This window comes from Haliotis rufescens, unplaced genomic scaffold, assembly GCF_023055435.1.
Source record: "Haliotis rufescens isolate VD_foot unplaced genomic scaffold, xgHalRufe1.0.p SCAF_14, whole genome shotgun sequence".
Lineage (NCBI taxonomy): Eukaryota > Metazoa > Mollusca > Gastropoda > Lepetellida > Haliotidae > Haliotis > Haliotis rufescens.
The window spans coordinates 14,485,597-14,496,157 of NW_025963824.1; the positions used below are offsets into that span (position 1 = coordinate 14,485,597).

General features: G+C 42.4%; 1 protein-coding gene across 7 annotated transcripts in view; it reads right to left on the reverse strand.

Moving 5' to 3' along the window:
* LOC124124414 (titin-like) overlaps positions 1-10,561 on the reverse strand; it is a 158,951-nt gene that overhangs the window by 18,176 nt on the left and 130,214 nt on the right. For 5 of the 7 annotated variants that reach the window (XM_048395765.1, XM_048395768.1, XM_048395769.1 and 2 more), the window contains 3 exons: positions 10,218-10,474; positions 7,899-9,770; positions 812-7,622 (listed from right to left, as the gene is read on the reverse strand). In XM_048395765.1, the coding sequence (XP_048251722.1) occupies positions 812-7,622; positions 7,899-9,770; positions 10,218-10,474 (8,940 nt within the window). The remainder of the gene's footprint in view (positions 1-811; positions 7,623-7,898; positions 9,771-10,217; positions 10,475-10,561) is intronic. The other 2 variants (XM_048395766.1, XM_048395764.1) reach the window with 2 other exon arrangements.

The window sequence follows — 10,561 nt, forward strand, 5'->3', positions numbered from 1 at the left end:
TGACACAGAGTGTGTTTGTCAGAAGGCTCAGCAACATGTTTTCCATGACTGACAGCAAATAGAACCAAAAACATAAATTGGGTGAATAATAATCCAAAATGTAACATTTTGTTAAAAGGTAAAAAAAATGTGAAATACTGGTCAAGTAACTTTTTATATAGGTGTGGGTGCAAATGAACATCACATGCTACATATTTTCTCCAGTGATATTAATACTTACAATATGAAAGGCTTACAGTCACATTCATAAAAATATCGGTGGTGCTTAACTTTTGCACAGGTGTATATATCTTTCATATTCATACTTTCAAAATACAATTTCAAATCCATAATCATATTTCATCTACTTGTTTATTGTACCACATTAACCAGAAAAATTTAACTACCAGCTCTACATCTAACCCTGCTTTCCATGTATGTTTTGGAAATATCCACAGACGATATTGATCTCTTCATGATAATTATTAACAATACCTGCTGAATGGTTGGTACAAGACAATTGTATGGTCTTCCACAGGATCACAAGTCATGTCATTTTAACAAGCAGGGGTAGCAATTGAAAGTATAGTAAAACTACTTTTACCATTCAATAATTACAAAACAATTAAATTTCAATTTCTGTGTCTGTAGTTTTATATGGATATTTCAATGTAAACTAAAACAAATAAATAAATAAAGGGATATGTTGGGTGGAAATATATCATTAGGGCGTAATATTTTCCCAGATGAATACCACAAATTAATCTTTTGTTTTATCAATAGCTCGCTTTTGACATTATTCTTAACTGTGTAACCAACAACTGAAACCAACCTTGACACATATCGACACTCGCATCTTCCGCAGACTCTTCTACTGCAGGGCCTTCAATTGGAACTTCTTCAGGTGTTTCAACAGGGTCAGCTTGTGAAACGTGTGATGAAGCAGGGGCGTTGTCAGGATTCACGTCACCAGCATCAGAAACCTTGGCTGTATCATCTAATGATCTCTGTCGTTGGAGTTCTGTCAGAAACTGTGCCTCGGTTACACTACTCAGGTCATCACCCTCAGGCTCTGACATGTTTCCATGAGCAACGGCTTGAGATGTTGCTGTTTCTGAGATTTCCAAAACTTGTTTTCGAGTTTGGACACCCGTCTCATTAAGCCCATCACTTTGCGTTACATCAGTAGGTTCATCTTCTGGTTCGTCATCATCTTCTGTGTCTTCCTCATCATCTTCCTCTTCAGATTCATCACTTTCTTCCCCATCAGACTCAGCTCCTGAAATAGCTGAGGTTGCATCAGAAGCTGCAATGTCAGACTCTTCTATTTCGGATTCTGTTACTTCAGAATCTGCCAGTTCTGAGTCCACTGCATCGGATCCCTCCACATCTGATGTTTCTTCATCACTTTCATCATCTTCTTCCTCACTGGCTGCTTCCTCAGTGGCCTCATCTTCATCTTCTCCTTCCTCTCCAGACACTGCTTCAGATTCCTCAGACTCATCAGACTCTTCTGCATCTGAATCCTGTTCAGTATCAGCAGCAGACTCGTTCTCTGTCAAATCAGAATCAGGAAAGTCTTCATCTACAGTAACATAGTGTGAAGACTCAGAATCTTGTCTTTTTAATGAAGAGGTGTCAGCATCGGAAGTTTCAGAGTCAAGACGAAGCTGGTTTGAAGCATCAGTACTGTCATCATCAATGTGGCCATCAGAAGTTCCAGTGATCTCAGGTTGTGCATCAGCGAATTCATCTTCCACATTGCTTTCTACTGAAGCAGTTGTCGGTGTTTCCACAAGAGCATTTTGACACTGCTCGTCTTTGTTAGATATATCCTCAACAATATGAATATCACTTTCCTTCCTGAAGTCATCAACTGAATGGAGTTCCTCCACAAACTCAGCTGGAATGATTTGTCCGCCAGGGAGACTTAACTCATCATAGGCAGCAGCTTCAAGATTGTCTGCGACAACCCTATGTGAAATCAAAGTCACATCTTCCTGTACAGCTAACTCATCACTGACATCTTCACTAAATGATCTGTACGCAAGAAATCTTACAGGTTGGTCAGCTGTTGCCTCTTCAGCTTCATCTATCATATCCTGAGTAGACAGTTCATCTGATGGCAAGACAGTTTCATCATCCAAGATACCATCGAGCTGAACCTTCATTCCATCAATATCCAAAAATGTAGGACTGTCCTTATTGAATTGTTCATCATGTTCAGTTTCTGTGACCACTTGTGCTGGCATATCAGAAGTCTTCATCATCATCTCCTCATCTAGCTCACAGGGCGGGCTCTCAGTTTCAAACTCCTCCATTTCGGTTTCTATTAAACTGTCATTATCATCATCGTGATGTGGCACAGCCTCCAGTGTTCCCTGTTGGTCATCACTCTCTTCAAAAGAGTCATAGTCAGCACCAAATAAATTGTCATTTACTTCCTTCACTGTGGTTTCAATGTCGTCTACTTCAGACTCTTTTTCAGTCATGTGTTCTTCTGGAATAGCAGATATTGGTGGGTGTACATTGGTCTCATTATTCTCCACAGCAACTGAGAGTGGCTCAAGGGACTTTGCATTAATGCTTTCAATTGCTTGAAGGAATCTTTCACGATCAATCTGTGTAGAATGTTGCAAGGCTTCATCTCCATCCTCGCTGTGATCTGGATCGCTTACTGTCTCCTCCATCTCAGACTCAGAATTGCCCATTGTTTCAAGGACCATAGACCTGTAGAGTTGTCCAGGTGAGGAAATGGCCCATTCAGTGGTTTTCTCATCAAATTGGATGTGTGATGCAGTTTCTTCTCCTGAACCACCCTGACATGCTATTTCGGATGACAGTAACTCTGGCTGAGCTAAGAGGTTATCAACACCATCTACAGAAAACTGTTCTAATGCTGAGAGTGGTGACATTTCATCAGCGAAAATATCCACATCCTCGTCAGTTGCTTCAGACCTTGTTTCCATCTTTGATGCCGATTCCTCAAGATATGTTGAGGCTGTGTCTTCTTCCCTTGATTCAACAGAAGATGTGAGAACATCAGTTTCTGCTTTGGAAGAGTCACTGTGGAATGTAAACAAATCCAAAGTTGCATCTCCAGCAATATCATACAAAGTTGTATCCATTTCGGATGATTGTTGTGGAGATTTGCACAATTCGTATTCAGGAACCCTCTCAGCCTGAGCTTCCTCTTTTGATGTGTGAGACTTTCTAGTTTCAGCATCATCTGCTTCACCCTCCAAGACTGGTTCAAGGTTCTTCTCGCCAGTGAAATCTTTAAAAGTTATCACTTCTTGTATACCTTCTGCTTCTGATTTTTCCTGACTTGATTCCATGTCAATAGTTTCATCAAACCAGCTGGAGGCTTGGTTGACTGATACAGATTCCTGTGACATCACTTCTACAGCTTCATCTATTGTAACCTGCTGATCAACTGTAACCTCCGATACAGCTTTGTCCTTTTCTTCTGATGCCACTGGGACAATGCCAGCAAACCAACTTTCATATTCAACTTTTCCTAACGTCTTCTGGTCACTTTCTTCCTTAGGTTTATCTTCATCTTGTTTGTCTTCGCTGGCAGCCTCAATGCTTTCGGGTTCATCTTCAGTGACTGGTTGGGGAACTTCTCTGTGTTTGTCTTCAATGACAGCTTCTGAAGTTTCATGTTCATCTTCAGTGACTGTTTGGGGCACTTCTCTCTGTTCTTCTTCAAAGACAACCTCAGGAATTTCGGCTTTATCGTCAGTGATTTGTTGGGGTAATTCTCCTTCTTTGCCTTCACTGACAGCCTCAATGGTTTCAATTTCATCTTCAATGACTGGTTGGGGCACTTGGCCATCAACTGTCAGAATTTCAGCACCAATTTCTTGACCATCTTCAACATTGTCAAACCATCCACCTGGAGCAAATTCAGAGCTCTCTTCTGGTTTCTTTTCATCTTGTTTGTCTTCACTGACAGCCTCAAGGGTTTCAGTTTCATCTTCAATGACTGGTTGGGGCACTTGGCCATCAACTGTCAGAATTTCAGCACCAATTTCTTGACCATCTTCAACATTGTCAAACCATCCACCTGGAGCAAATTCAGAGCTCTCTTCTGGTTTCTTTTCATCTTGTTTGTCTTCACTTACAGCCTCAATGGTTTCAGTTTCATCTTCAATGACTACTTGGGGCACTTGTCCATCAACTGTCAGAATTTCAGCACCAATTTCTTGACCATCTTCAACATTGTCAAACCATCCACCTGGTGCAAATTGAGAGCTCTCTTCTGGTTTCTTTTCATCTTGCTTGTCTTCACTGACAGCCTCAATGGTTTCAGTTTCATCTTCAATGACTGGTTGGGGCACTTGGCCATCAACTGTCAGAATTTCAGCACCAATTTCTTGACCATCTTCAACATTGTCAAACCAGCCGCCTGGAGCAAATTCAGAGCTCTCTTCTGGTTTCTTTTCATCTTGTTTGTCTTCACTGACAGCCTCAATGGTTTCAGTTTCATCTTCAATGACTGGTTGGGGCACTTGGCCATCAACTGTCAGAATTTCAGCACCAATTTCTTGACCATCTTCAACATTGTCAAACCATCCACCTGGAGCAAATTCAGAGCTCTCTTCCGGTTTCTTGTCATCCTGTTTGTCTTCACTGACAGCCTCGATAGTTTCAGTGTCATCTTCAGTGACTGGTTGGGGCACTTGGCCATCAAATGTCAGAATTTCAGCACCAATTTCTTGACCATCTTCAACATTGTCAAACCATCCACCTGGAGCAAATTCAGAGCTCTCTTCCGGTTTCTTGTCATCTTGTTTGTCTTCACTGACAGCCTCGATGGTTTCAGTGTCATCTTCAATGACTGGTTGGGGCACTTGGCCATCAACTGTCAGAATTTCAGCACCAATTTCTTGACCATCTTCAACATTGTCAAACCATCCACCTGGAGCAAATTCAGAGCTTTCTGCTGGTTTCTTTTCATCTTGTTTGTCTTCACTATGAACATCAATGGTTTCAGTTTCATCTTCAATGACTGGTTGGGGCACTTGGCCATCAACTGTCAGAATTTCAGCACCAATTTCTTGACCATCTTCAACATTGTCAAACCATCCACCTGGAGCAAATTCAGAGCTCTCTTCTGGTTTCTTTTCATCATGTTTGTCTTCACTGACAGCCTCGATGGTTTCAGTGTCATCTTCTGTCACTGTATGTGGTACTTCTCCTTGTTTGTATTCAGTGACAGCCTCCAAGATTTCTGGTTCATCTTCTGTGACTTGTGGGGGTACTTCTTCTTGTCTGTATTCAGTGACAGTCTCGATGTTTTCTGGTTCATCTTCAGTGACTTGATGAGACACTTCTCCTTGTTCATATTCAGTGACAGCCTCCAAGATTTCTGGTTCATCTTCTGTGACTTGTGGGGGTACTTCTTCTTGTCTGTATTCAGTGACAGTCTCGATGTTTTCTGGTTCATCTTCAGTGACTTGATGAGACACTTCTCCTTGTTCATATTCAGTGACAGCCTTGGTGGTTTCAGATTCATCTTCTGTGACTGGTTTGGGTACTTCTCCTTGTTTGTCTTCACTGACAGCCTCGATGGTTTCAATTTCATCTTCAATGACTGGTTGGGGCACTTGGCCATCAACTGTCAGAATTTCAGCACCAATTTCTTGACCATCTTCAACATTGTCAAACCATCCACCTGGAGCAAATTCAGAGCTCTCTTCTGGTTTCTTTTCATCATGTTTGTCTTCACTGACAGCCTCGATGGTTTCAGTGTCATCTTCTGTCACTGTGTGTGGTACTTCTCCTTGTTTGTATTCAGTGACGGCCTCCAAGATTTCTAGTTCATCTTCTGTGACTTGTGGGGGTACTTCTTCTTGTCTGTATTCAGTGACAGTCTCAATGTTTTCAGTGTCATCTTCAGTGACTGGTTGGGGCACTTGGCCATCAAATGTCAGAATTTCAGCACCAATTTCTTGACCATCTTCAACATTGTCAAACCATCCACCTGGAGCAAATTCAGAGCTCTCTTCCGGTTTCTTGTCATCTTGTTTGTCTTCACTTACAGCCTCAATGGTTTCAGTTTCATCTTCAATGACTACTTGGGGCACTTGTCCATCAACTGTCAGAATTTCAGCACCAATTTCTTGACCATCTTCAACATTGTCAAACCATCCACCTGGTGCAAATTGAGAGCTCTCTTCTGGTTTCTTTTCATCTTGCTTGTCTTCACTGACAGCCTCAATGGTTTCAGTTTCATCTTCAATGACTGGTTGGGGCACTTGGCCATCAACTGTCAGAATTTCAGCACCAATTTCTTGACCATCTTCAACATTGTCAAACCAGCCGCCTGGAGCAAATTCAGAGCTCTCTTCTGGTTTCTTTTCATCTTGTTTGTCTTCACTGACAGCCTCAATGGTTTCAGTTTCATCTTCAATGACTGGTTGGGGCACTTGGCCATCAACTGTCAGAATTTCAGCACCAATTTCTTGACCATCTTCAACATTGTCAAACCATCCACCTGGAGCAAATTCAGAGCTCTCTTCCGGTTTCTTGTCATCCTGTTTGTCTTCACTGACAGCCTCGATAGTTTCAGTGTCATCTTCAGTGACTGGTTGGGGCACTTGGCCATCAAATGTCAGAATTTCAGCACCAATTTCTTGACCATCTTCAACATTGTCAAACCATCCACCTGGAGCAAATTCAGAGCTCTCTTCCGGTTTCTTGTCATCTTGTTTGTCTTCACTGACAGCCTCGATGGTTTCAGTGTCATCTTCAATGACTGGTTGGGGCACTTGGCCATCAACTGTCAGAATTTCAGCACCAATTTCTTGACCATCTTCAACATTGTCAAACCATCCACCTGGAGCAAATTCAGAGCTTTCTGCTGGTTTCTTTTCATCTTGTTTGTCTTCACTATGAACATCAATGGTTTCAGTTTCATCTTCAATGACTGGTTGGGGCACTTGGCCATCAACTGTCAGAATTTCAGCACCAATTTCTTGACCATCTTCAACATTGTCAAACCATCCACCTGGAGCAAATTCAGAGCTCTCTTCTGGTTTCTTTTCATCATGTTTGTCTTCACTGACAGCCTCGATGGTTTCAGTGTCATCTTCTGTCACTGTATGTGGTACTTCTCCTTGTTTGTATTCAGTGACAGCCTCCAAGATTTCTGGTTCATCTTCTGTGACTTGTGGGGGTACTTCTTCTTGTCTGTATTCAGTGACAGTCTCGATGTTTTCTGGTTCATCTTCAGTGACTTGATGAGACACTTCTCCTTGTTCGTATTCAGTGACAGCCTCCAAGATTTCTGGTTCATCTTCTGTGACTTGTGGGGGTACTTCTTCTTGTCTGTATTCAGTGACAGTCTCGATGTTTTCTGGTTCATCTTCAGTGACTTGATGAGACACTTCTCCTTGTTCATATTCAGTGACAGCCTTGGTGGTTTCAGATTCATCTTCTGTGACTGGTTTGGGTACTTCTCCTTGTTTGTCTTCACTGACAGCCTCGATGGTTTCAGTTTCATCTTCAATGACTGGTTGGGGCACTTGGCCATCAACTGTCAGAATTTCAGCACCAATTTCTTGACCATCTTCAACATTGTCAAACCATCCACCTGGAGCAAATTCAGAGCTCTCTTCTGGTTTCTTTTCATCCTGTTTGTCTTCACTGACAGCCTCGATGGTTTCAGTGTCATCTTCTGTCACTGTATGTGGTACTTCTCCTTGTTTGTATTCAGTGACAGCCTCCAAGATTTCTGGTTCATCTTCGGTGACTTGTGGGGGTACTTCTTCTTGTCTGTATTCAGTGACAGTCTCGATGTTTTCTGGTTCATCTTCAGTGACTTGATGAGACACTTCTCCTTGTTCATATTCAGTGACAGCCTTTGTGGTTTCAGATTCATCTTCTGTGACTGGTTTGGGTACTTCTCCTTGTTTGTCTTCACTGACAGCCTCAATGGTTTCAGTTTCATCTTCAATGACTGGTTGGGGCACTTGGCCATCAACTGTCAGAATTTCAGCACCAATTTCTTGACCATCTTCAACATTGTCAAACCAGCCGCCTGGAGCAAATTCAGAGCTCCCTTCTGGTTTCTTTTCATCATGTTTGTCTTCACTGACAGCCTCAATGGTTTCAGTTTCATCTTCAATGACTGGTTGGGGCACTTGGCCATCAACTGTCAGAATTTCAGCACCAATTTCTTGACCATCTTCAACATTGTCAAACCAGCCGCCTGGAGCAAATTCAGAGCTCTCTTCTGGTTTCTTTTCATCTTGTTTGTCTTCACTGACAGCCTCAATGGTTTCAGTTTCATCTTCTGTGACTGGTTGGGGCACTTGGCCATCAACTGTCAGAATTTCAGCACCAATTTCTTGACCATCTTCAACATTGTCAAACCATCCACCTGGAGCAAATTCAGAGCTCTCTTCTGGTTTCTTTTCATCATGTTTGTCTTCACTGACAGCCTCAATGGTTTCAGTTTCATCTTCAATGACTGGTTGGGGCACTTGGCCATCAACTGTCAGAATTTCAGCACCAATTTCTTGACCATCTTCAACATTGTCAAACCAGCCGCCTGGAGCAAATTCAGAGCTCTCTTCTGGTTTCTTTTCATCTTGTTTGTCTTCACTGACAGCCTCAATGGTTTCAGTTTCATCTTCAATGACTGGTTGGGGCACTTGGCCATCAACTGTCAGAATTTCAGCACCAATTTCTTGACCATCTTCAACATTGTCAAACCATCCACCTGGAGCAAATTCAGAGCTCTCTTCTGGTTTCTTTTCATCATGTTTGTCTTCACTGACAGCCTCGATGGTTTCAGTGTCATCTTCTGTCACTGTGTGTGGTACTTCTCCTTGTTTGTATTCAGTGACGGCCTCCAAGATTTCTGGTTCATCTTCTGTGACTTGTGGGGGTACTTCTTCTTGTCTGTATTCAGTGACAGTCTCAATGTTTTCGGGTACATCTTCAGTGACTTGATGAGACACTTCTCCTTGTTCATATTCAGTGACAGCCTTGGTGGTTTCAGATTCATCTTCTGTGACTGGTTCGGGTACTTCTCCTTGTTTGTCTTCACTGACAGCCTTGATGGTTTCAGTGTCATCTTCTGTCACTGTATGTGGTACTTCCCCTTGTTTGTATTCAGTGACAGCCTCCAAGATTTCTTGTTCATCTACTGTGACTTGTGGGGGTACTTCTTCTTGTCTGTAATCAGTGACAGTCTCGATGTTTTCTGGTTCATCTTCTGTGACTGGTTCAGGTACTTCTCCTTGTTTGTCTTCACTGACAGCCTCAATGGTTTCAGTTTCATCTTCAATGACTGGTTGGGGCACTTGGCCATCAACTGTCAGAATTTCAGCACCAATTTCTTGACCATCTTCAACATTGTCAAACCATCCACCTGGAGCAAATTCAGAGCTCTCTTCTGGTTTCTTTTCATCTTGTTTGTCTTCACTGACAGCCTCAATGGTTTCAGTTTCATCTTCAATGACTGGTTGGGGCACTTGGCCATCAACTGTCAGAATTTCAGCACCAATTTCTTGACCATCTTCAACATTGTCAAACCATCCGCCTGGAGCAAATTCAGAGCTCCCTTCTGGTTTCTTTTCATCATGTTTGTCTTCACTGACAGCCTCAATTGTTTCAGTTTCATCTTCAATGACTGGTTGGGGCACTTGGCCATCAACTGTCAGAATTTCAGCACCAATTTCTTGACCATCTTCAACATTGTCAAACCAGCCGCCTGGAGCAAATTCAGAGCTCTCTTCTGGTTTCTTTTCATCTTGTTTGTCTTCACTGACAGCCTCAATGGTTTCAGTTTCATCTTCAATGACTGGTTGGGGCACTTGGCCATCAACTGTCAGAATTTCAGCACCAATTTCTTGACCATCTTCAACATTGTCAAACCATCCACCTGGAGCAAATTCAGAGCTCTCTTCTGGTTTCTTTTCATCATGTTTGTCTTCACTGACAGCCTCGATGGTTTCAGTGTCATCTTCTGTCACTGTGTGTGGTACTTCTCCTTGTTTGTATTCAGTGACAGCCTCCAAGATTTCTGGTTCATCTTCTGTGACTTGTGGGGGTACTTCTTCTTGTCTGTATTCAGTGACAGTCTCAATGTTTTCTGGTACATCTTCAGTGACTTGATGAGACACTTCTCCTTGTTCATATTCAGTGACAGCCTTGGTGGTTTCAGATTCATCTTCTGTGACTGGTTCGGGTACTTCTCCTTGTTTGTCTTCACTGACAGCCTCGATGGTTTCAGTGTCATCTTCTGTCACTGTATGTGGTACTTCTCCTTGTTTGTATTCAGTGACAGCCTCCAAGATTTCTGGTTCATCTACTGTGACTTGTGGGGGTACTTCTTCTTGTCTGTATTCAGTGACAGCCTCGATGTTTTCTGGTTCATCTTCAGTGACTTGATGAGACACTTCTCCTTGTTCATATTCAGTGACAGCCTTGGTGGTTTCAGATTCATCTTCTGTGACTGGTTCAGGTACTTCTCCTTGTTTGTCTTCACTGACAGCCTCAATGGTTTCAGTTTCATCTTCAATGACTGGTTGGGGCACTTGGCCATCAACTGTCAGAATTTCAG